General features: G+C 40.3%; 1 protein-coding gene across 1 annotated transcript; it reads right to left on the minus strand.

The window, feature by feature from the left end:
• Positions 1-4,610: 4,610 nt before the first annotated feature.
• LOC139003535 (guanylate-binding protein 3-like) lies at positions 4,611-27,064 on the minus strand. The gene is made up of 13 exons (XM_070405538.1): positions 26,985-27,064; positions 23,266-23,461; positions 20,227-20,354; positions 16,843-16,952; positions 16,438-16,634; positions 13,563-13,808; positions 12,386-12,666; positions 10,267-10,479; positions 9,105-9,207; positions 8,582-8,775; positions 7,675-7,729; positions 6,142-6,320; positions 4,611-5,052 (listed from the first exon to the last, which is right to left on the minus strand). Exons 2-13 carry the CDS (start codon positions 23,453-23,455, stop codon positions 4,963-4,965), a joined length of 1,986 nt encoding a protein of 661 aa, XP_070261639.1. The 5' UTR covers positions 23,456-23,461; positions 26,985-27,064; the 3' UTR covers positions 4,611-4,962.
• Positions 27,065-27,278: the final 214 nt, after the last annotated feature.

Here is a 27,278-nt window from a genome sequence, read left to right on the forward strand (position 1 = left end):
ATGGATGTTTGTAACTCTCTATCCCTCTCCCTTCCTCTCTGTAAAAAATCAATAAAATATGTTTTTAAAAAAATTGGCTGGGTTTTTTGAGTCCACATGTAAGTGAGATCATATGGTATTCATCTTTCTCTGTTCTGACTTATTTCACTTAGTATATGCTCTTAAGGTCCATCCATATTGCTGCAAGTGGCAAGGTTTTCTTTTTTTGTTATGACTAAGTAATATTCTATTATATATGTACTAGAGGCCCGGTGCACAAAAATTTGTGCACTCAGTTGGGGGGGGGGGGGTCCCTCAGCCCGGCCTGTGCCCTCTCACAGTCTGGGACCCCTTTGGGGGATGACCATCTGCTGGCTGAGGCCTGCTCTCCAGGGGATTGGTCCTAAGCTGGCAATCAGACATTCCTCTGGCAGACTGGCAGCCCTTGGGGGATGTCCACTTGCCAGCGGGGAGCAGACCGAAGCTGAAGTCAGACATCCTTAGCGCTGCTGAGGAGGCAGGAGAGGCTCCTACCACCACCTCTGTACTGGCAGCCACAGCCTTGCTTGTGGCTGAGCAGAGCTCCTCCATGTGGGAGCTCACTGACCACCAGCGGGCAGCTCCTGCATTGAGCGTCTGCCCCCTGGTGGTCAGTGTGTGTCATAGTGACCAATCATTCCCTGTCTTTCTGATGTTAGGGTCAGTTTGCATATTACCCTTTTACTATATAGGATAGATGCCTGATGCATGGTGGGTGGGGGTGGGCGGCTGGTTTGCCCTGACTGGTGTCCCGGATCAGGGTGGGGTCCCGCTTGGGTGCCTGGCCAGCCTGGGTGAGGGGCTTATGGCTGTTTTCAGGCTGCCTGCACCCCCTTTAGGGTGGGTGTCCCCACTGGGGTGCCTGGCCAGTCTGGGTGATGGTCTGAGGGCCGTTTTCAGGCTGGTGGATGACTGAAGTACCCAACCTCTCCTTTTTTTCTTTTTTTTTTTATTCTGGGATTTATTTACCTTCTATGGCTGTCACTGGAGCTGAGAGCCAGCTTTAGCTCTGTGGCCCGGCTTCAGCTCTGAGACCTCGGCTGCTGAAAGTAGGTATCTGAGATTTGTTTAGCTTCTATAATTGAAACATATTTGCTGAGAGTGCAGCTCAGAGCCGGCTGCGGCAGGCGGGAAACCTTGGCTTCCTCCATCACCGGGGCAACCAAGCCTCCTGTTCGCTTCAGCTGCATGGCTGCCAGCCGCCATCTTGATTGTCAGTTAATTTGCATATCGCCCTGATTAGCCAGTGGGAAGCATATCAGAGGTACAGTTAATTACCCTATTTGTCATTTATTAGATTAGACTAGTGACCCGGTGCATGAAATTCATGCACATCAAAAGGAGATTAATTAGAGGAAATATGTTAATATTGCTATTTTCCCTTTCTCTATAATAGAAGTGTCAGAGATGAAAGAAAATTTGTAAAATATATATGAAAAATCTTCCTCCTGTCAGAGTCTGGGGCATGCTGCAGAATCCAGAGTCAAGTCCTCGCCCACCCATGGAGCCTCAAAATCTTGTGAGACCCAAACCCAGCTGGCCCCACCCTTGTTAAAACCCGCCGAGTTGAGGGCACAGCCTCAGGTTCCCTGTCAAGCTCTGCCAGGCAGGAGGTGTAGCCTTATGTCCCCCAGTGCACCCTCAGGTCCTCCGGCCCAGTGCCGGGGCAGAGGGTGCGGCCTGAGGTCCCTTGCCCTGGCACCAGGTCAGGCAGTGCACCTTGAGCTGCCCTGGCAAGCCCTGCCTGGCCGGGGGCATGGCCTGAGGTTTCCTGTCAAGCCCCATAAGGCGGGAGTGGCGGGTGGGGGTGGTGCGGCCTGAGGTTCCCCAGCCTGGGCCAGGGCGGGGTTGCACTTTGAGTTCCCCCATCAAGCCCTTCCAGGTGGGGGATGCTGCCTGAGATCCCCCGTCAAGCACCGCTGGGTGGGGAACGTGGCCTGAGACCCCCCATCAAGCCTTGCCGGGCAGGGGGCACAGCCTCAGGTCCTGCAGCCTGATGCTAGGAGGGGGGGGGGGTGCAGCCTCGGGTCTGCTGGCCTGGTGCCCGGAGGGTGGTGCAGCCTCAGGTCCCCTGTCAAGCCCTGCCAGGTGGGGAGGCACAGCCTCAGGTCCCCCAATGCTGGGGTTGAGGGAGCAGCCTGAAGTCCCCCATCAAGCTCCACTGGGTGAGGGGCACAGCCGGAGGTGCCTGTCAAGCCCTGCCGGGCGGGGGGGCGTGGCCTCAGGTCCCCTGTCAAGTCCCACTGGGTGGGGGCACAGCCTCAGGTCCCTGCTGATTGTTTGTTAAGACTCATTATGGGGCCGAAACTGGTTTGGCTCAGTGGATAGAGCGTCGGCCTGGGGACTGAAAGGTCCCGGGTTCGATTCTGGTCAAGGGCATATACCTGGGTTGCGGGTACATCCCCAGTAGGAGATGTGCAGGAGGCAGCTGGTCGATGTTTCTCTCTCATCGATGTTTCTAACTCTCTATCTCTCTCCCTTCCTCTCTGTAAAAAATCAATAAAATATATTAAAAAAAAAAAAAAAGACTCATTATGGGAATCAGCCTCCACTGTGGGTGCAGCCATCTTGTGTTACAGCATGATGGTCAATTTGCATATTTGCTCTTTATTAAATAGAGGATGCTACATTTTCTTTTAAAAACACACACATATTTTTATTGATTTCAGAGAGTAAGGGAAAAGGAGAGATAGAAACATCAGTGATGAGAGAGAATCATTGATTGTCTGCCTCCCGCAGCCCTGCACTGGGGACTGAGCCCACAGCCTGGGTATGTGTCCAGACAGGGAATCAAACTGTGAACTTCTGGTTCACAGGTTAATTCTCAACAACTGAGCCACTCTGGTCAGGTCACATTTTCTTTATCCATTCAGTTGTTGATGAACCCTTAGAGTGTTTTCATACCCTGGCTATTGTAAATAATGCTGCAATGAATATAACAGTACATATATCTTTCTGAGTTAATGTTTTGTTTTATTTGGATAAATACCAAGAAGTGGAATTGCTTAATCATATGGTAGCTTTACTTTTAATTTTTGAGGAATCTTCATGTTTTTCATAGTGGCGACATCAATTTCGGTCTCATCATCAGTGCACTAGGGTTCCCTTTTCATCAGCATTTGTTATCTCTTGTACTGTTGATAATAGCCATGGAATATTTTAAATCTGATGAAGATTAATTTAACAATTGTTTTTCTTATATGTAGAGTGCATTTTATATGGTGTTAAGAAACTTTTATCTCCCCAAGATGAAAAATTTCTTCTGTTCTTTTAGCTTTCTTTTAGATATTAACTTTAACATTTAAGACTATGTTTCAGCCATAGCTGGTTTGGCTCAGTGGATAAAGTGTCAGCCTGGGGGCTGAAGGGTCCTGTGTTTGATTCTGGTCAAGGACACATGCCCAGGTTGCAGGCTCTCATCATTGATATTTCTATCTCTCTCTTTCTCTCCCTTCCTATTTGAAATTAATAAAAATATATTTTTAAAAAGACTATGATTCATCTCAATTTTATTTTTGAATATGGTGTGAATTGAGGATCAACATTCAATTTTCCCCTCAAAATATTGTTCAAACAAAAAATCAGAAAGGCAGAGAGAACAATAGTCTAGTTTCAGTTTTACAGGATTATAGTTAAGGTTGTCAGAGGAATAAAAATAAATTTATTTCAAATTTGAGATAATACTTCCCTTTGTATGACTGTAGAAGCTACTCTGTGTACTGTGGGAGGGAAAATAGACTAAGGAAGGAGAGTAGAAGAGAAAGAGATGAGTGGCCTGTGGAGAGGACAGTAATTACCCAGAAAAATTTTGTAGGGAGGGAGGGTGAAGCATCCACACATAAATCCATTTTGCACAGAGGCAAGTACTTCTTCTACCAGTATCCCAGAGTCCCATCTGTGTCCACAGACCATTAGCCACCATCCAATCAAGTACAGCCACCAAGAACTGGGCTCTGTCTGCACCTTTCAGTCAATTGTCCCAGGTCTCCCTTATTTGTAGCCAGCCCATGAGCAATAGGCTACTTGGCAGGAATGATGATCAATGTGTCCCATGGCTTTGTTCACTTCCATTATCTTTGCCCTAAGTCAGTGATGGCGAACCTTTTGAGCTCGGGGTGTCAGCATTTTGAAAAACCCTAACTTAACTGTGGTGCCGTGTCACATATAGAAATTTTTTGATATTTGCAACCATAGTAAAAACAAAGATTTATATTTTTGATATTATATATTTAAATGCCACTTAACAAAGAAAAATCAACCAAAAAAATGAGTTTGCGTGTCACCTCTGACACGCATGTCATAGGTTCTCCATCACTGCCCTAATTTCACAATACCCCAACCCTATCCCCAAACCAAAGCAAACCCTTGAGCAATAGTATAGGACTGAGGGTGTTTGGAAGGGTGAGGTATGTGAGAGAGAGAGCAAGTCTATCCTCAACAGAACCTGCCTGCAATCTCCTCATTTTAAAATGCATCCCATTATACAATTTAATGTGTCTATAGATTCAATATGCCTGATTTCAAATATTGGATCCAGTTAAGAATCATGCTAATCACTCTTACTATAATTAAGCACAAATTGAATCACTTGGTCAAAAAAAACAAACATTGTCTTAACAGTTTATTTCTTCTTTACAAACTTTATGGTTCAACAAAATTGCAAGCATCAGCCTTAGCCAATTTGGCTCAGTGGATAGAGCACTGGCTCACAGACACATTGATGTTTCTCTGTCTGCCTGTCCCTCTTTCTTCCGCTTTCTCTAAAAATCAATGGTAAATATGTCCTTGGGTGAGGATTAAGAAAAAAAAAAATTGCAAACATCATGCTTCTAATTTTAGTTGAGAGGCAACTGTTTTGACGTTCAGAGGTTGCTCATTCAAGTTGTTCCCTCTGGGGGGTGGGGAGTGGAGGGAGCCAGTTAGGAAATTATGATCCTGGGATTTTTAGGATATGTTACATGACCCCTTGGACTGTAACTCATTTTCAAGTTTCTTGTTCTTTTCGAGAAGCCGCTCAATTTCCCGATCAGATATCTAAAAGAAAAAGTGGAGAGTGAACTCACACAACTTAAAATGTTTCCCACATTTGCGAAATTATTTCCCCTGCCAAACTATGTTATGAGTTTTTCAAATTTATTCTTAACTATGTGCCTGTCTTAACTTCTCCATATCACTTTCTCCTATGCCAACCAATAATATTTCTGGGATTTATTTAGCTACAGAAATGTTCTTTCTTATAATTTCTAAAATATTAGTGACCCAGTTCCTATTCTTGGCTTTCTTCACCCACATGCATCATAGTGTTCCTGGAAAATATATCATTTTTTCCTTCACCTCTGATCTAGGTGGTATGGATTCTCAAATATATATCTAAGAAGGTGAAAAAGATTAGTGAATTCCATTGGGAAGTTTCCTACATAATTCAGAATCATGGCAGATGATTGATCAGGGAACTTAATACAACTCTCCAAAACTTGGTGGCAAGGTAACAGAAATAATTTGAAGAGATCAGGGCCTGTGCCAGTCCATATTGTATTTCTGGGAGGACATCTGGACTCAACAATGACTCATAGTAGAGCCTGGAGAACAGCAAGATACAGGCAGCCTAGGTATGTAATTACATGGTTAATTCTGTAGCTGGTCACAGAGTCTTACTTCATTAGGCTGCCTGCAGAGATAAAGTTATACCAGGTACTGAGGAAACAAAAATACCTTCAACTCCACTCAGTCAGATAGACAGACCAGCTATACTTCCACAAGGCAGGACTCAGACACGATGCTTATCTCTCATGATATTACAATTTTCTCATTTAAAAATAAGATTATAATAGTACTTACAACATAATATAACAATTAGATGACAGAATGACTGTAAAGTCATTGATCAGTGCCTGGTAATGAATAATTATTGTTTATTAGTGACCTAATAATAAAGGATTCCATGAGATTTTATCCTGAAAGTATTACCCTTTAGTAACCAAAGATGATAACAGGTAGAAGCAGTAAGAGAATGTAGTGTCTACTAGTGATTGGGCTGGAAAAGTGACATAATGCTCTACTTTCTAAGCAATGTTTTTGATTCTGTACAGTTGAAGTTAAAATGGTGATGACAGAATTGAATACCTGAAGTTTATGTTTTGCATTCCACGCTTCCTCTGCCCTTTCCTTCTCCACCTCCTCAAGTCTTTTCACATGTTCCTGATAATTCTTTTCTCTCTCTTCCCACTTCTGTTCATTCTTCTTTTGTACTTCCTCCAATATTTTTCTTGTAGTTGCTTCAGATTCAGCCTTTATACGTTGCACTGACAAAGAAAAATAAGCAGAGAAACATGAGGATGAAATAGTTATGGCTTATTTTGCCTTTCACCCCATCATTTTTGTTTTATTCTTATTTCAGAGAGAAAACCTCTTGTGATAGCTTTTGCACTGAGGAAGCAAAAGAAAGCTGTAAACAACAGTTAAAAAGCCTCTTGAATTATGAAGTATACTTGCTATTATTTGCACGACAGTGATGATTTCCAGTGCATTAATGTTGTTGACAACATTTCAAGGGTTTCCCATCTATCTGGAATTTTATTTTTTTGAACAGCTTTACTGATGTATAATGGTAACACTACTTACTGCCAAATATATTTTTATCTATCTATGTTACATGTGTACACCTGATAAACCACCACAATCAAGTTAGGAGCATATCTATGACTGAAACATCTCCGCATGCCCTTTGGTTCTCCTCCTGAACATAAAACCTCATCCCCATCACTAGGCAAAACCACTGGCCAGTTCCTGTGACTAGAGAATAGTTTGCTTTTTCTGGAATTTTACATAAGTGGAATCATACACTATGTAGACTTTTTGTCTGCCTTCTTTCACTCAGCATATTTATTTTTGTAACATTGTTTTATGTATCAATAGTTTATTCCATCTTATTGCTCAGTAGTATTTTTGGTAAGGATATGTTAAATTTTGTTCTCCACCTGTTGATGGACATTGGCTAGTTGCCAGTTGTTGGCTATTACCAAGAAAGCAGTTATGATCATTTTCAAACAAGATATTGTATGTACATAAACTTTCAACTTTACTGAGGATATATCTAGGAACAAATGATTAGATGGCATGGTAGGTATTTGTTAAACTTTTTAAGAAACTGACAAACTCTTTTCCAGAGCAATTTACCATTTTACATTCCCACAGCAGGGTATATGGGTTCCAGTTGCTCCACATTCCCACCAACACTTGAGATATTTAGTCCTTTTAATTTTAGCAATTCTAGTAGTGCACAGTGGTATCTCATTGTGGCTTGAACTTCCACTTTTGTAATAAGTAATGATGTTAATAACTAATGATGCTGTTTAATGTGCTTATTGCCATCCAAATATACGTTTTTGATGAGGTATCTGTTCAAATTATATAATTTTTTCCTCATACTTTGGATGTTTGCTTTTTCAATTAGTGAGCTATTTTCTGAATTTTAAGAGTTCTTTAAATATTTTGGATACAAGTACTTTATCCGATGTGTGATTTGAAAATAGCTACTTCCAATATGTGTCTGGCCTTTTCATTCAATGAAAAATCTGCTGCTTCAAAGAGCAGAGTTCTTAATTTTGAAGTACAATTTATTATTTTTATATTCAGGGTGTTTTTAGCTGTTCTCACCTTCAATCTCATGTTGCATCTCTTCCTCCTGGTGTTTCCTCAATAACTCTTCAACCTAGTGATGCAGCAGAAGTTAGAATTAAGAAATAAAGACTATGAGTTTAAGCAAAACCCAGCAATACATGCATGAATTCAATTTAGTTTTATCACCCAAATAACAATCATTGTGAAATTCAAATAGCTCTTTGATGTTTTTGTCCGGTATTTCTAAACCTTTGGTCCTGATAGTAGGAGTTTGTACTTATGTGCCCTTAGCAGGATCTGACTGGGAGTGGAGAGGGGTTGGTGCTGGGTCAGGCCTGACAACTATGCCAGGAATGTGTTTCAGTCCTAGAAATGTTCTTTGGGAAGGATGGAGGTTTAGTTCTATTTTTCAATTCCTCTGAAGTAGGATGGCTACACACATGTTATCCATAATGGGAACTGCTGACACTCGAGAACACTGGCAAGCAAACTCCAGGTAGGGACAAAAAATGCATTTACTCTGGACATGTAGAAAGAAGCAGGCTGATGTGGAAACTAATGCAGCACATTTTAGAATTTACAGCATCCCATATTTCATATCATGTGTAATCTGAGACTTAGAGACCAGTTAGCACTGTATCAGGTGTTTTTGATGGGTGTACCAAACATCCTAAGAACTGAAGTCATAGTCACTTGGGGGCACAAGGAAACTCTATAATAACCACAAACAGCAGTTCGGAAGCCTGGAGCATGTTATTTGACCTCCCAAAACTCTAATACCACAAAAGGTGCTTAGTCTTAAAGACTTAGGGCTTTAGAATGATTCAATTAACTCGACACTTCACAGAATCATTTGTAACTTTAGTTAAAACTTTTGCTCTTCCTTTCATGAGAAACCATGTTATTTACCTTTAGACTTTGCCCACCTCACGCCCAGACTTACACTCTTCATGTACTCCGCCATTTTTTCCCGGTTTTTCTGTTCATTTTCTTTTTCTATCTTCATTTTGTCCTTCAGTAGGGCTATGTTTTTCTTGAAGCTTCTCTCTTGAGCCTCCATTTTTTGCTGTGTTTCATTCAGTGTTTGCCTTAGAAGCTCCTGTTCCCTTTCCACTGCCTCCGTCTTGGCCTGCTCAGCTGTTCCACAGTGGTTTTACAGAGAGAAGAAAATAACAAGTATACCTAGCTGCACCCTCCAAAGGTTAAGCCTAAAATGGTTTTATAATGGCAGAGAGGAATCTATGAATATTCTTACTAACAATACCAGCAAAACATGTTTCAGAATGTGATGGAAAGGCACTGATTGCCTGAGGGAGCAATTAAAACTCTCCTGGTTATTTTTAGATTTAGCCTAGTTATTCTAATGCTTTTGTGGAAACACCTTGTTTCAAGAAGGATTTGCTCTCACACATTGAGGGGCACTGCAGAAACCCCCTGCCCACTGTGATCACAGCCCTGCCCTGTACCTGCTAGAGCCTTCTCCCCAGCAGTGAGGGCCTTGTCAGCCTGCAGGATGGATTCCTTTGTTGCAGCCTGTAACTGCTTGAAGTTCTGGAGGACCTCCATTGCCTGAGGAAATAAGGAGCACAGACACTTCTTGTTGGGAAGTTATTGTTCAACAAAACTGAAAAATTGACTCTGTTCAGTGTTCATCTTCCTTAGGATCCCACAATGGTTCCCTTCATTCCATGGCCACAGTAAGAAATCCAATCACTTTAGTTAGAATAAAACTCTTTTTGGCAACCTCTTTCCCAGCTCTACAGTCCTGACCTAATGATGTCTGCCACCACCCAACTCAGGTTATAGACGACCAGGTTTATGTGCAGTTCTACAAACACTCCTCTTCAATTGTTCCCAGTATTTGCACATTTTTTTTCTTCTGACTGGATGCTCATCTACCCTTTCTTCACTCATATCATCTATTGATACTTCAACTTGTAGCTTCTACCACCTCTTCCAGGAAGCTTTGCTAAACTTCCTTCTGAGATTTGACTGGATGCTACGTACATATACCTACCCTGCCATCTCTACCACTTACTGGCTGTGTGTTCTTAGGTCACTTATTAGCTTCTCAGTGCATATCCTTTCTTAATTGTATGATAGGGATGGCAGTAGTACCTAAAATCATACTATTCTGACGATTGAATTGATAATCAAAACAGAGCACCTAAGAATATACTTGGTTTAAAAAGTGTGTGCTCAATATATACTTGCCATCATCATCAGCATTTTTATCACTATTAGTGTATTCCTGTGTGATAGCCATTATCCCCCACATCCAATTGACTATTTATATTTCCTTTTTAGGTAATATCATAAGCTACTTGAGAATATTGTTTTTTAAATTATGTGTCTGTTATACACAGTGCAAAACTATTATATTGTTTCCTAAAGAAAGGCATGTTCTCTTTTATCTACATTCCTGAAAATAAATATTATATATGGGAAAACGACTTTTTATTTATTTAGGTATTTAATTAATTGTGGATATAGAAGATAAAGATGTACAGATATCACCATGCTTTGCTCTCTCTTCACAAATGGCCCTGTGATCTTAGATTTTCAAAAGGATACACAAACACTCTGTGACCTCCTCTGCTGGTCTTCCCCCCTCTTTTTATTGCTCACCTTCACTCCTTTCCTGGGCACCATGTTATAGGACTGTTCAAGTTTTTCTATTGCTTCTAAGTAGAGCTTGTATCCATTAGGCACAGAGAACATTCCTCTTGAAATACTTTCCATCAGGGATTCTGAAAGCTGCTTAAGCTGAGCCCGGCAATATTTTCCAGATGCATCTTCATTCTGCAGCAAGAAATACTCCTTCTTTTTCTCTATGATGCCCTGCCAGGGAATATTGAGAAGTACAAAGAAAAGAGGCTCTTAAAAGAGAAGACCCCACTCTGATCCTCTTGGAAGAAACAGGTGGTCTGGAGCATGGAATCATAGAGCAGCATCAAGAAACTAATTTAGTCTCAGTTAAGACCAATTCTTTGGGTCACCTGTGGGAATTTCCTTAATTCTCTTGCGTTCAGGCTGAAAATTTATGAAATGATGAGGAGGTTTGTAGACACAAACTCCATGGTTCCTTTATTTTTTAAATTGAGTTATAATTGAGATATTACATTATATTAATTTCAGATGTACAACATAATGATTTGATGTTTGCATACATTGCAAAATGATCACCCCAGTGTCTAGTTATTATATGTCACCTTATGTAGTAAAAAAATTATTTTTCTTTTCACGAGAAGTTTTAAGTTAGACTCTGTTAGCCAATTTCAAATATGCCATCCAGTATTATCAACGGTTTCTTTATCAGTCATAGTATTAACAGTGGTCCATCCATTGACAATGAGCAATGGAAAGTTCAATATGACTGGAAGTAGTCTTTCCTCTGCAAATTTGGATTACTATAAGTAAAAATACATACACATTAAATAAACTGTACAGTAATGAAGTAAGTGGTCACTGAACAGAGTTTTGAACTCCTCATGAATTATTTCAATGAGGGTTTAATTGTGCAAAATTATAGGGACAGTAATTTTTTTGTTATACTTGAAAAATTACAATCCTGTTGGTTTTCTTCTTATGAAGTGAGAGGTTTTCGTTGTTTTTTTTTTTTTGTTAATCGTCACCCAAGGATATTTTCCCATTGATTTTTTAAAAAGAGAGTGGAAGGAGGGAGAAGAGACAGAGAGAAACATCAATGTTAGAAAGATACATTGATTGGGAATCAAACCTGGGACCCTTCAGTCCATGGACGAATGCTCTATCCACTGAGCCAGACTGACTAGGGTGGGAAGTGAGAGTTTTGTAACTTATAGGATGGTCAATGAAAAATTCAAAGACAAGATGAATGTGCTTATGTTAAATAGAATTATGTTGTCCTCAAGAGTTCTCTATCCTGGTTTCCATACACTACAGTCCCTAGGGCTGTGAATATGCTGAATATTGATCCATGATTAGATTATTATATGGCACAGGTTGACATTAAGAAGTGGAGATTACTCAAGTGTGCACACCTAAATACATCAGCTCTTTAAAAGAAGTTTTCTCCAGTTGGTGGCAGAGAGATAGTCAAAGATATTAGAAACAAGATAAGGATACAATGCATCATTGCTGCTTTGAATATGTACAAGCAGTTCCCATGAGTCTCCTTATGATATGTTAGTTTCAGGTGTATAACATTTCCATCTTGTTTTCAGCTTTTGATACACAGAGCAGAGCACCCATACATCTTGTGACAGAAACTCAACTGAAGAATTGTGAACTAATAAATGTGTATTTTTGCCATAACCTGTTTGGCTCAGTGGATTGAGCATTGGCCTTCGGACTGAAAGGTCCAAGGTTCGATTCCAGTCAAGGGCATGTACCTTGGTTGCGGGCACATCCCCAGTGGGAGGTGTGCGGGAGGTGGCTGATAGATGTTTCTCATCGATGTTTCTAACTCTCTATCTCTCTCTCTTCCTCTCTGTAATAAATCAATAAAATATATTTTTAAAAATGTGTGTTTTTTGCAAACTGCTAATAAGCACACATTAATTTGTTTTGCCATAATAGAAATAAGGAGCCAATTGTTCAGAAAAAGAATGAATGTTAGTCTATAGACCATTATAGACTACAGTCAATCACATGAATTTAAGCTCTTTTACAATGGAAAATACATGAACTATGGGTCAAAAAAGGACTATCTGGCATCAATCCAGAAGAACAGGAATTAGGAAGGATATATGTTAAGGCATATTACCATAAGTTTTTCCTGGAACCCCTGCTTTTCATCCATAATGGAGCACTCCATGAAGATCTCAAGGGCTTCCTTCTCACAAACTGCATGCAGGTCCAGCAGCTCCTGCAGCGTGTCTGTGGGGAAGTTCACTCTCTGGGCCATCTGCTCACTGTAGTGGTCAGCTGCCTTCTGCATGGCTGCTGAGTTTTCACGCTCAGCCAGAGTTGTCACTGCATTTTCCAAACAAGGCACTGCTCCACCATTGATGGCATCCACATAGGCCTTTCCCAGAATCCCTAGCCCTGAATGATACATGATATTCAGGAAATGGACAGGAGGTTCTCACTCATGCTTTACAAACTTTAGAGATCAGCATTCTAACAGTAACAAAAATGTTATTGAAATGAAAATTTCTGGCTTCTCTTTTTCTTTTTCTCCTTATCTTCTTCCTTACCCTCATCTTTGTTTCCTCTTCCTTTTTCTTCCACAAATCCACTTCTTTATAATAACATCACTATGTCTCCTATACACTTTCCCTTTTATGGTTCTCACATTTATCACAGGATAACATAAACTTAAAGATCTCAGCCAATATTTTCAAGAGTCTCCTAGATACATTTCCCAATTGAAATAAAATTAAAGAGAGTTTATTTTACAGGTTAATAGATAATTTGTGGGAAAATTTTTCCAATGAAAATTTATTTAAAAAAATCCTCAAGAATTCCAGGAATCTCAGCCCTATATTTGGTTTAATATTTGTATGTCTGCCCAGGTGGAATATCTGTGAAGCTAGTCCTGCACATAAGGCTATAGTTAACTTTTCTTCTCAAACTCTGATGAGCATTCAGAGCCTTATGTTTTGCTATATATTTTTTCTATCTGGTGTAAATTCTCAAAATATCTTGTGTATCCTCAACAGGACACACTCATCTCATTGGCTTTCTCATCATCATGCAGATTCCTGTCCTTAACAGCAGCGTGTGCTTATGTCATTGGTGTATTAGTTTCATGAGACACAGTAGGCTTCAACAATCCTTCATATTGGGAAACTTTAATGAAAAAACATGCATTTTTATGTGTGGCATGTATCTATGCCTTTTCACATCACATAGAGAAGGAAACAAAACTGCTGAAAAACCTCGAGTACAATCACACACAATGAACTGCAGAGAAACATGCTGTAACAAATGAGACTCACGATTTCCAGTGACAATGATTCCCTCTCTGAGAGTCTTGGTTTTTGCTTCTGTGAAGATGTAGTTACAGAAATTTTTGGATTGGTCCTGGAAACTGCACTCTAGTTGGTTTTCTGATACCCCATCCATACGGTGTAATAATTTTTTGTCAGTTGTAGGCCGGTCAAAGGTAAAGCACTTTCGCTTTGGAAAGAACTTCCTGATATACTTTCTAGGGATGTTGGCTTGCTGGATTTTGGGATCCTCCCCTGTAGAGAAGAAAAAAGAACAGTGATTGGTGAGACAGTCTTCAGAAAAAAACGTTCATTTCCATGGTGCTTGCATATCTCCTATTTAATCATCAAAATCAACATAATGATAATCTTCCCAAAACATAGATTTGTGAGTGTGTGTGTGTGTGTGTGTGTGTGTGTGTCCATCCAGAACCAGGACTAAAAGAAGTACTTCTGAGGAAGAAGAGGAAGCAGTTATTCCATCTGAAGAAACTTATGATTGCTTTTCTTAGCACTTCCATGATTTCCAATGGCTTGACTATTTATTATATATTTTTGAATGATAGGTTAATCCCTAAAATTGCCAGAAATACTCTTGATATTATAGTCCTTATGTCAGAAATATAATGCGGGCTCTAAAGTAAGAGTAAAATATTTTCTGGTAGACATATGAAAATTTATTATATTGCTAGGAAAAATATGATGATGAGGACAGACAATAAGAACAACTTCTAATAATCAGAGTAAAAATACACACAACTGGGGTGGGGCTTGGGTGGGGAGAGATTAACCAGGGAATTTACATACATGCACATATGTATAGCCCATGGACACAGACAATAGAGTGGTGAAGGCAATAGAGGGGTGGGTGTGGGGTGGAGGGGGTCAATGGCAAAAACAAACAAACAAAAACAAACGGGACATCTGTAATACTTTCAACAATAAAGATTAGAAAAACTAAAGCAGAAATTCCTAACTTGGTATTGACAGATAAAATTATGTGCTCCCATAAACTCCATGATGTGTGCATATGAGAGAGAGAGAGGGAAGAGAGAGAGAGAGAGAGAGAGAGAGAGAGAGAGAGAGAGAATGAGTGTGCATTACAAATTTGCTTGGAGAGAATTTATATGGTTTTCAAGGGAATCTTTGATCACACAAATGTTCAGAATATCTCCAATAAATGGATTTGAATGAGGAAAAAAAGCCTGTCTAATAAAAGAGTAATATGTAAATTGACCATCACTCCAACACACAAGATGGCCACCTCCATGTGGTCAAAGATGGCTACCCCCATGTGGACACAAGATGACCAGCAGGGTAGAGAAATTGTGGGTAATCAGGCCTGCAGGGGAGGGCAGTTGGGGTGGACCAGGCCTATAGGGGAGGGCAGTTGGGGGGAACCAGGCTGGCAGGGGAGGGCAGTTGGGAAGGACCCAAACCTGCAGGGGAGGGCAGTTGTGGGTGTCCAGGCCTGCAGGGGAGAGAAGTTGGGAGGGACCAGGCCTTAAGGGGAGGGCAATTGGGGATGACTAGGCCGGCAGGAGTGGGCAGTTAGGGGCAACCAGGCTGGCAAGGGAGGGCAGTTAGGGGTGACTGGGCCAGCAGGGGAGGGCAGTTGTGGGTGACCAGGCCTGTAGGGGAGGACAGTTAGGGCTGACCAGGCCTTCAGGGGAGGGCAGTTGGGGATGACCAGGCTGGCAAGGGAGGGCAGTTAGGGGCAATTGGGCCAGCAGGAGAGCAGTTAGGCATCGATCAGGCTGGCAGGGGGAGTAGTTAGGGGGTGACCAGGTGGCAGGCAGAAGTGGTTAGGGGAAATCAGGCAGGCAGGCAGGCGAGCGGTTGGGAGTCAGCAGTCCTGGATTGTGAGAGGGATGTCTGACTGCCTGTTTAAGCCTGATTCCACCAGGATTGTGCTTAAACGGGCAGTTGACCATCCCTCGAAGGGTCCCAGATTGGAGAGGGGGCAGGGTGGGCTGTAGGACATCTGCCCCATGCATGAATTTTGTGCACTGGGCCTCTAGTACAATATAACTATGCTCAGAGACTTTTTAGCAGATAACATCAACAAGTAAGGTTAACCTAATGTCACTTGGAGACTTCACCTGCTCTCTATATCAGATTATATTGGTCATGATAATGTCACATAGAGTAATTCTGGGCATATATCAACTGTTCAATAAATGATTTTAGAATGAATAAATAAATGATTAAATTAGCAAAAATGGACATGCTTCTAGGTACCACTCATTTTCGTCTTGGCTAAATGTATTCTGTATAATGAATGTGTTATATGAACATGATAATAGGCTATGGAATGAAGAGAGTGATGTTATAACAATGAGATAAGGAAGGATTTGGCAGTCTTACTGGAAGGATATGTTAAATTTTGGGAAACACATACATATATACATTTGATGTAACTATACAGGCTATTAAAAGAGACTATATAAAATATATTTACAAAATGAAGTCACTTGATAACTTTGTGATTCTGAATTAACCATCATCCATAGTGATGGGCATTTTTCTATAAATAGAAGCAAAGGAGCACTAAACTTAATCGGAAACACGAGTATTTGAGCCTTAGGAAGTCTTAGCACTGGTTGTTAGCATCAAAACTTTTTCATGGTGTCAAATTTCCTAAAATCTTTGGTCTAATATTGGGTTCTCCTTTTCCTCAGCCAGCTTAAATCCTGGTCACTGGACAATTTTTAGTAATAATAACAATTGAAACCATACCCATCTGTCATACACATAATAGCATTAGCATGGGCCTCAGTGCAATAAAAAATAAAGATTATATTGACCTTAAGTGCTGAATGACAGGGCTAAGTTAATCCAACCTCCTATTGAGCCCTCTACCACCCAGACCATCCCCTGGTACCTGGAACCAACTTCAAGGCATTCTCCAGGTACTCATCTTCACTGATGGTGCGTCCATCTAACTCCAGCTCCAGCGTGAAATCCCGTACGGCCCAAACAAAGTCTGGAAAGAAACTTGCAAACTCGGCTGAGTCATCTACTTCACCAGAGCTGGGAGACGACTTTGTCCTGATTAGCTTTGTTAGTTCAGTCACATAGCTGAGATCTTAGCTAAGGAATGAGAAATGCACCATGCCAAAATTTCCAGATCTCACCCAGAAATCATTTTTATTAACATTATCATTCACTCTGTGTCCCTTTTTCCTCAATCATGAATATTGACACAAGGAAAAGCAACAACAAAAGAGTCCCAGTTATTTTCCCATAGCCTCCATGACACATGGTGGTTGGGTTCCTGGAAGGATACTGCAGCTGCTCCAGGGCCTGGTGGTTGATGGTGCTCATGCTGTTGTAGACAAACATGCTGCTCAGAAGCACAGCCAGGGCAAAGACCCATGAGTCGTTTTTTGAGTCGCCCTAGAAAGTGTATTACAGCAGGGTATTAGGTACCTACTGTTCAATCACCCATTCAGTTGTTCATGCACTATGTCAGCAATACTACAACTGAACAATAGGGCAAATAACATATACTGTGATGACAGTGCTAAATTTAAACCTCATTTTTGGGTTTTTACATTGACCCCTCTCAAGGTCTGAGTTCTTTAGCAATTAAAAGAAGTGAATGACACTATACATGTGTGCAATGATAAGTGCATAATGATTTCTTTGCAACTTTCTCTTGACCATGAGCTTATTGGTGACACAAATGCTAGTCAATTAAATTCACTAACTTCTCATTGTGCATCTAAAAAATGCCAGATACCATGTTTAGTTTTGTGGATATAAAGTTTCATAGGGCAATCTCTGACCTCCAGAGATGATTTCCTAGAGGTGCAAATATACATGGTAACATGTAAATGCATCCAAGGTGATCAGCTCTGCCAGGAGTACAACCCAATGTTATAATATAAAATACAAAGGGGGAATGTAAAACCCAGAAAATGTACTCTCTGATTTCAGGCAAGAAGGGATTATGTCTGAATGAGATACAATTCTATTAGGTTGAAAGTAGCTGGGCTTTAAAGAATGTGCAGAATGTGGAACTGTGTAAAGAAAGAGATCATGTAGATGGAAGGATCTAGAGAAGCCAATCAGAATAGTCAGAAAGTGTGTTCATACAAAGGTATAACATGTTATTTTATTTGATTGAAACATTGGCTATGTATGTGGTAGGAATAGATGATGAGTCTGAACATAACATACAGGGTAAATCATGAATGATGTTTCAATAGAATTGGATACTGCTAAAAACACTAGAGTTCCAAGGACAGTATGTACTTTGGCTTCTATCAGATGACAAGTAGTTATACTTTGGCTCCTTTAAAATGTAATTAGCTAAAAAGAAGAATGTTTATGTAAACTATAATGTGTTAGCAATCAATATATCATCTTGGGTTTACACTGAGGTGACTATTGAGTACTTTAAACTTGAATTATGCTAATAAGCCAACCAGAGAAAGACAAGTACCACACGATTTCATTCCTATGTGAAACGTAATGAACAAAATGAACTAACAATCAAAATAGAAACAGACTGCTTGGTCGGTATTGCTCATGGTTGAGCATTGACCTAGGAACCAAGAGATCACTGGTTTGATTCCCAATCAGGACACATGCCCGGGTTGCGGGTTCAATCCCCCAGTAGGGGTCATGCAAGAGGCAACCGGTCTATGAAGTTTCTCTTTCATCCCTCTCCTTTCCTCTCTCTCTAAAAACCAATTAAAAAAACATATAAAAATAGAGACAGACACATAGATAGAGAGCAGGCTGACAGGAGTGTGTGTTTGTGTGTGTGTGTGTGTGTGGGGGGGGGTGTATTGAGAAAAATGAGGATATTGAGCAAAAAAGAAAAAAAAGAGAAATAACTCATGGACAGGCAACAGTGTTGTGATTGCCAGTGGAGTGGGTTGAGAGAATTTGGAGGAGGGTATAGGGGGAATAAATGATGATGGACAGACACTTGACTTTGAAATCGTAAACTCACAATATAGTATACAGATAATGTGCTGTAGAATTATGCAGGGCTAGTCCAAGCCCCAAGAGGGGTACCCAGTTCAAATAATTTGGGTAAAAATAAAGTTAAAAACCTGTCAATGTGGCCAAATACATGCTGAGGATAAAGGGGGGTGTATGTGTAGAGAATAGGGGTGGGCAACAGAATCTTGCCAGAGCTAAGGACCAAATATCCTCTTACAGCAACCCAGAAGTATTTTAATGGATAGGAATCTGTAATTATGGCTGCCACTACCAACAGGTACACACAGTGACACGTCTTCTCAAAAATACCCTTTCACAGTATCGATCTGATTACCCAGCCAAAAGTATTCATTTATTTAACAATTCACCCCGAGTAAAGTCAGCTGTATGTCTTCAACATCTAAGTGTATTTTAATAATCAGGGTAGCTGTATGTAATCCGAAAGCTTTTTATATAGCTTATTTTCTCCAATGCCACTTAAATAACCTTTCAGGGAACATTCAGCCACAAAATCAGGGCATTCCTAAAGAGTCAAAAATTACAGTTTCAAAGTTTGAAAATGACCCAGATCCACCTAAGACTGATGTGCTATTGGACATTATTAATGGAGTTTAAGACCTTTCCATGTCTACAGCTTCAAGGCTGCCTCAGAGCAGAACAACTTACATACATGTCTATATACATTTTAATCCCCTTCACCAGAGGCGAAGGCTACCATTAAAATTCAACCCTTTTTCTGAAAAGTTGTTTCTTTTTCTTTCTCTATAGCAACGTTTCTGTGCACTAGAGAGTTAATTATCTAACCAGGGGGACTGTCCAGGACAGTGTTTGATTTAAAAGACTCGAGGCTTTAGGTGCTCAATTAAGTAGCTATCGGTCTCAGACTGGACTATAATGGGCTCTTTTCTCTTTAACTCAAGCAACGGGGAGATATACCCCAGGTCAGGCTAATTAAAGCCAGGGGAGTCTTTAATTGTGATGACAGAATCGGTTTCAGTTTCCTTTCTTTGGGTCCTCAGTCCGAGAAGGTCGTTAATATTTCAGCATTTGGGCAATGCAATCAATCACAAACATCAAGAGGTTCCTTATATGGGAAAAAGGGAAAAGAAGGGAAGAAATCCCACCAAACCTCTGCACTTTCAAGGTGCTTTGCATCTCTACGAAGAGCACAGGGTAGTGTGAGTGCTGCTTGCCGGCTCAGCTTCAACTCTCCTTTGCTGACTTAGAGGAGAGCAAGTCGTATTTTTAGTTTAGTAATAATGCTTAGCATCTTTCTGTAACTTCAATGACCAATAGGTGGACTTATTTTCTACCGCCTGGATATTTTTTGTATCCTGAAGGCTGGTTAAATATGTCACTCCTTGTATCCGTGGTATCTGGTACTGATAACACTGCTTATTTCTTATCTCACAACAAGGCTCTGGGCCTTTTCCAATCATGCATATCTATAGTGGTTAACACAAAACCCTAGAATTTAGATGCTCAGTAAGTGTTTGTTATCTTGTACCTTTTAAACAACTATAAAAATCAGAATGTCTATACCTAATAAGGAGAGTATTGAGTTTCCAAGAAAGTAAATTCAAGAAAACAAAATTTAACCTAATTATTCTTAATTGGATCTGTAGTTTACAGAAATATTTTATAAAAGATGAATTGAGGCTGAAAATTAAAATGTATGTGAATTATCAAAAACAAATAAGACTCTTTGCCTTACCTTTTCCACATCACCCAGGCCCTCAGTGTCCAGAAGGACCAGAGTGTGGTTGGGCTTGGAAGGGTGGGGTACACACCACATCCAGATGCCCTTGGTTTCAGACCGCACTGTGGAGCCCAGACAGAATCCTGCAAAGTTAGAGGAGAAAGCGTATAGAGTAACAGCAGATAGTCCAGGCTTCCCATAGGTTACATTGGTTAAAATTATCAGAGTGTGAGTGCCAGGCTGGAAGGAAGGTTGCTTTCATTTCAGCAAGGACAGCCTATCCAACCTTTATACATGTTCAGAACCTTTTCAAGAAACACTCTGTGCTCCCTATTCACTTCAAACTATCAATGGTTCAAGCAATGTCACATTTCAGAATTACTATAACCTCTATTGACCTTTGTATTTTTTTCTGACATGAGTTCCCTTGTCCTTCAGGTTCTGGTAGAGTTCCACCAGTGGGAGGCGCCAACATGAGACTAGAGGTCAGGAATATGGTCCTCTCACTTCTCCTTGGTGAGCTTTGGTGTCCCAGTGCCTCTCAGTGGGTCACAGCCCTTTCATTTAGCTCCATCCACAAGTGCTGGTCTTTGCCACAGTCTGGTTTCACTTTTTGCTTGGCTGTTCAGGCTATAGGAGTGACTATAGTTCTCTGGCCATTGCTTTTGCCACCCTCTCATTGCTTCCTCATCTCTAATTAGTTCTCTGTGACCTGCTTATGACCTTGTATGAATCCCTCTATTAAACATTCTTCAGTTACCCCTTGAGAGGTTCTTGTGTTCCTGCTAGGACATAGATCAATAATTAGCTTTGTTGGATTTTCTTTCCCTTTTATTCCTGTATTTTTCTTATTTCTTTTCTCCTTTTCAAGGAAATGATGAATTTTGTTTTGTTCCCTACCCGCCCCCCCCCCCCCCGCCCCCCGCCTCAGATGGGGATATAATGGAAGTGAAGGCAGAAAATAACTGTGAAAGGTGCTAGCTCCTCTTTCAAAAGGCTTAAACCAACAGGTGGAGAGCATGCAATTGGTATATCCAAGAACCTGTGCCTGATATATCTTGTTTAACAGTTCAACATTTTTAACATCTGCTATAGGCCAATGTTTCCTCCAATGGGGAAGTGTTCTCCCCTGATGATTGGTCTAGAATTTCTCTATAGGAAAGACCAAGACAAAATGTTTTGTTAGAAACAAATGGGGGGAAAAGGAGAAATAAATGGGAAAGATTGTAAAGCAAAAAGGAGAGAGGGAGAAAAAAAGGAAAGGGCGAGGAGTGAGACGAAACAAAAGAGACACAGTGAGAGAAAGACAATGAGAGATATTTCTAGGAATCGTTGGAGTTCAGTGTATTGAGGTTTAACCCAAAATGGTGCTGAGCTTATGAGACACAGAGGAAGATATTTGAAAATTAAAATGGTGTGTAGCCCTAGCTGGTTTGGCTTAGTGGATAGAGCATCCACCTGAGGACTGAAGAGTCCTGGGTTTGATTCCAGTCAAGGGCAATGTCTGCATTGTGGGCTCGATCCCCAGTAGGGGGGGCAGTGTGCAGGATGCAGCCAATCAATGACTCTCTGAATCATTGATGTTTCTATCTCTCTCCCCTCTCTCCCTTCCTCTCTGAAATGAATAAAAATATATTTTTTAAAAATGGTGTGTGGTCTTCAAAAAGAGAAATGAAGTACAGGAATGAGTTATAGGCAGATTACTCTAAAAACCAGTATGAACCAAAAGGGGCAAGCTAATAAGAAAGAAAAATGACTTTAAGAAATAGAAACTGCAAAGAGTAAATTAATATGTGAAAAGATGCTCAAACTTTTTTATAATAAGGAAAATATTATGCACCTATATAAGTCACCAGATCATCAAATTTTAAACGTCTTTTACTAAATTTTTATGACATGGTGGAGAAGTCTCAATTACTGCTAATAAACGTATGCATTACATATAAAGTTTGAAAAGCTGTTTGAAAATACCTAGAAAGGCTGACAACATATATACTCCATGACTGAGCAATTTTATTTCTGGGTCTGTCACACAAGGTAAGTTTGTGTATTTGTGCACCAGGATATACAATTGAGGAGGTTCATATCAGCATCATTCAAAAAAGTAAAAAACTAGAAACAAAACCAATGTTCATCAACAAAAAATGGATAAATAAATTATAGTATCTTCTCACAATAGCATACTATAAAATAGTGAAAATAAATAAATTAAAGATACATATAACAAACTTGATAAAACTTAAATTTTTTGTTGAGCAAAAGAATCAAGATTCCAAAGAATATCTGATTGGACTTTCCTTTATATAATATTTAAGCTATTCTTACAAATGCATACACAGCTTGTAAAACCACTTTTAAAAGAAAGAGTGAAAGCATGCTCCATGAAAATCAAAACATTGGTGAGCTCTAGTGAGGTGTCAGAGGGTACATCTAGGGCTTTTGGGTGCTGGTGATGTTTTATTTCTTGATATGGACAGTGATTACACAGAGGATCACTTTATGTTTATTAACTTTGTATATGTGTATGTTTTGTGCACTCTTCTGTGGTATAGTTAACATATTGGAAAAGACTAGATACAGAAAAGAGGGCTTTATTTAGCAAAGTTTTGCTTAGCAATGAAAAAAACTGGAGGTTAGAACAAGTGAGAGATGGCATATATAGAATATACTGCTGTCTGTTGTTCCTTCCATCCCTTTTTAAAAACAGGACATGTTGAACAATATTTGTGTCCTAGTTGAAAAGGCCCTGAAGTTTAGGACAAAAGTGATGAGAGAGAAAGGAATAATTGTTGGAGCTGAGCTCCTCAGCAGAAAGAGTGGATGGCATCAAGAATAATGGGTGGATATTTGGATTAAGTTGGGGCACCCATTGTTACTGGCTCAAAGAGTGGGATTTTGTGGAACAGTGGGGTTTAGGATATTTATTTGGGCTGTTAGAACCTTTTTTCAGTGGAAGAAGTTAGGCTTTTTTAAAGATTACCCTGAAGGAGGCATGATCAGTCTGTGTTATCATAGTCTCCAAGCTAATGGCCCCCGCCCCAGAACAACACTCACCATGGTTCTGTCCTGCCAGGCGGTTCATCAGGTAGGATTTTCCTGTCCGATACAGACCTGCGATGGCCACCACCACCACAGGCTGAGAGATCTTGTCTAGAATCTCCAGTGCTGTTGGATTTACTGTCAGCTGATTATTCTGATTTTCCACCAGGCAGATGGGGTCCATCATGGTGTTTCCAGAGGCCATGGTGAGCTGTAACCCAGAGCAACAACTCAGTACAACACAAGGTCCTGAAGTCATATCTAATACACAAGTCACATGCTTGTCAGCTCTCTACCAGTGTGTGTACAACTTATAAGTCAGATTTCTACATTTTGTATGTTTCTAAAAGATAAGTATTTAGCCTAGTGTGTCAAGGCCTGGCACAGATTCCTTATGTACATTATCATATTGATATTTAAATAAACCCTAATACAACCTTGCCCATGTAATGCATAAAAGGAATAGAATGAGCAAAACAAACACTGATGATGGAGCTTTGAGAACATTAACATTTGAGGGTAAGTAGAGGCAGAATGGGACATGCAGGAGATGAGAAGTGGCCAGAGAAGATACGTGGAGTTCCAGAGTGATTCTATTCTAGTGGGAGAAGACAGACAATACAGAAAACAAATAAGCAGCATGTGTGGTATGTGTGGAGTTCCAGAGTGATTCTATTCTAGTGGGAGAAGACAGACAATACAGAAAACAAATAAGCAGCATGTGTGGTATGTGTATTAGATGATGGAAAGTGCTCAGGAGAAATCAAACAGGAACTGAGATAGGGAGCACAGGGGCTGAATTTAAACAGAGGATGGTCAGGAAAGGCCTCTCAGAAAAAGAGAAATAAATGTGTTCTGTGACCTTGAGGAGGACATTTGTAGTAAATCCTGGAAGCTGTTGCAGTTGGAAGATGGGAGACTTTGAGAGGAAGAAGAAGACAAAGAATGAGATTCCCTCTCAAAACACCACAATACAGATCTTTATAGGACCCAGATACAGTTATGAATGCAGGAATTTGTTTATTTAATCTAGAATAAAAAGACATTTTTTGTTTCTAGGCTGGCAGGGAAGAGAGGCTGTAATCAGGATGTTTTAGGGTGTACCCAGAGCTGCCAGAGTCCCACAGCTGAGAAAGGTCCTACTTTACTGTTTCCATCACAGTGGGTGTTTCATGCAATCAAGGGACAGAAAGCAAAGTGATTTGACTGTCCCTTCACTTTCTCAAAGACAATCCTAAACAACATTCATGTGTTCCCTGCTCTCCTAGCTGTGCATTAGAAAAAGTTATTTCTCTGTCTTAGTTTGTTTTCCATAAAATGGCAGCACTAAAACAAACAAATAAACAAACACAATGTATTGGTCATTAAGGTCATTAGAAAGATTAAATATATGATAAAATTTATACTGCTCTTAAAATCATTGTGTTGCATGCTGAATCCTATGTTAGTATTAATTAAAAAGTGAGTGTCTATGAGGGTAGGGAGGTAAAGTTCTAAATGAAGGTGTGGATTTGGACTGAACAGTGACATTTCTTGATCCAGAGCAGTCCTGGGATGTTGAAGCACAGATTCTGGAGTGGCCACCAGGGTTCAAATCACTGACTGTCAATGAGACCTTGGAAAAGGAACTTACCTCTGTGAGCCTGCATTTTTTTAGTGAGATAGATAAAGCAAGAATTCCTGTCTGACTCATTCCTGTAGGGTCTGGTAACACACAGGGTCTCAAAAATTAATGATTAATATAGTGCTAGGCATTGTGTTGAAATGTGTTTATATGTTCAGTAAGCTGCAAATTGCCACCAAATAATAAGGTGTCTAAAATATTTTTCTCCGAAAATAACAATTTTTTAACACACTTTCTCTGTACTATTTCTCTCTCTCTTTTTTTTTTTTCTTCTAAAGTAATTGGGAACAGAGTTGGGGAATAAATCATTAATCTTCTAGCGCTGTGACATAAGCAGGAGGAATTACAGAGATTATTCCTTAAACTAAATATTTAAAATTTTGGGTAGGAATAGATAAGTTAACACAATTTTTAAAAAATGTAAGTAAACTGTAATACCCAATCCCAAACTGTTAAGTTCAAATGAATAAGTACAATGAAATAGTTCTCCTGTGTGGAGTTAGTTGGTTTCCAAAGTTCCTCCTCAGGAGAATCAGTCATCTGAAGTGATGGTGAAAACTATCCCAAACCATGACTTCTCAGCAAGTATGATGGGACATTCTGAGATGGTTCTTGTATAGACCACACATGAGAAACAATGCCTGGTAAACAAACAATCTTAGATCTTATAGTTATTTCTAACAGTTGGTGATTAATTAAGTTATTCTATATCACAGAGCTTTGTGCTCTCTTTGGAATATTAAGTATTATTAAATACAAAAATAATCAGAGTCAACCTTTCAGGAATTAAATTGTCTGTAAGATAAGGACCACCTTTTCTCTCAGTTTCTCCAGTGCCTGGAGATGGGGCAGAGATGATGGTTGTGGTGCAGGGACAGTCTGAAAAGGGACAGGGAGATGGAGGGGGAGAGACTCCACCAGGAGCCTCTGCAAGTAGATGGGGTTTACTCCATCCATCCCAGGAAGGACTTAGCCTTTTTGGCATTTGAGAGACTATGGGTTCCTCCTCTCCCCATGGAGGGCTGTTTGTGTTGCCCTGGGAGGGTGCCAGAGGCACAACTCACCCTGGAGACAAGGTGGATGAGCATTGGTCGCTTCACAGAGAGGCCTCTGATCCAAACAGAGACTCTGAGCTGCTGGTAGCCAGGCCCAATACTAGCCTCCCACTGTCCCCTGCCCTTCAGTGCCAAGCCTGCACTTCCAGTGTGAGGCTAATGCTTGGGCATGTGTTGTTGTTGTTGTTAATGAACATGGGCCTGGAAGAGTTAGTTTAGTGGGAACCTACATGTCTTGGGTGCTGCAGACAGGGGACAAGTTCTCAGCAGTCCTAGCTCTTCCCTCCCTCACTCCTCCTGCATCTGGCTCCTTCCCATAATGACTGTTCTCACTGGAAACTAAAAATAATGAAGATATTACATCCAAGCATTTAAGGGTCAGGTTGATTAGAACCCAAATCAAAATGGAAAGGACGCTGCTTTTTTGCTGTTAGAGAAGTAGGTGAGGAATGAAATTCATGCCAAGCCAAGGAGTTCAGAGGCAGCGTTTCCAGAAAGCAGGAACAAAACTGCTTGAGAGCACAGAGAGGTCAGGTAAACAAAATGTTGGCTTTAGCGATGCACCACAATGAGTTCTTTAAAGATAAATTTTTTAGAGACATAGTGGGACCAAATTCTACTTGTAAGGCTTAAGAAAACAGTTGGCACTAAGAAATTGGATCTAGTGGATCTGGGCGATGTTTTATTTTATTTTTAAGAGTTTATTTTAAATTACAGTTGACATTTAATATTGTATAAATTTCAGCATACTACATAGCTGTTAGACATTTCTATAAGTTAAGAAGTGAAACCCCAAATAGGTCTAGTACCCACCTGGCAGTCTGCATAATTATCACAATATTATTGACTACATTCCCTAGGCTGTACTTTATATTCCTGTGACAGTTTTCTAACTGCCAATTTGTATCCTTAATCCCTTCCCCATTTCACCCAGCCCCATCTTTCCTCCACCTGGCAACCAGTACCTGGGTTACTTCTAAACCAAGAAATCCTCTCTAAAATAAAGCTCATATGTGTGACTAAAATGAATGGTGTATTTGAAATAAAGTTCTTACCTGTTTTTTCTCCTCAGTGTAGGTCGGAGTGGTTTCTGTCACTTCTCTGTCTTTCACCAGATGGTTGGGCTTTTATTCACCTTTCTGATGTCATGTGACTTTCCAGAATTCCTAAAGACCCATTAATTAGAAGTGAAGGACTTAGAGTAATGTGAAACTGAAAGCACTGAGTACAGAGCACTGATTCAACAACCATCAAAGGAATTTCTGAAAGTTGTAAAAAAACAGAAGGGTACCTGGACTTCACAGAATTTCTTAACTAGTTCAGTTTGACAAAAGCTCTGCTCCTGGTGG

Source organism: Myotis yumanensis, unplaced genomic scaffold, assembly GCF_028538775.1.
Source record: "Myotis yumanensis isolate MYYU_CA2020_CCGP unplaced genomic scaffold, mMyoYum1.0.hap1 SCAF_2, whole genome shotgun sequence".
In the NCBI taxonomy this organism is placed as follows: domain Eukaryota; kingdom Metazoa; phylum Chordata; class Mammalia; order Chiroptera; family Vespertilionidae; genus Myotis; species Myotis yumanensis.

What these genes read in the sequence shown, in the direction of transcription:
- LOC139003535 (XM_070405538.1), bottom strand. Translation starts at nt 23,455, where the DNA reads ATGGCCTCTGGAAACACCATGATGGACCCCATCTGCCTGGTGGAAAAT. An exon ending in CAGGCCCTGGAGCAGCTGCA is followed by an intron (nt 16,635 to 16,842) that starts GTATCCTTCCAG and finishes CTAAGATCTCAG; the next exon opens with CTATGTGACTGAACTAACAA. An exon ending in TGGCGGAGTACATGAAGAGT is followed by an intron (nt 7,730 to 8,581) that starts GTAAGTCTGGGC and finishes CTGCATCACTAG; the next exon opens with GTTGAAGAGTTATTGAGGAA.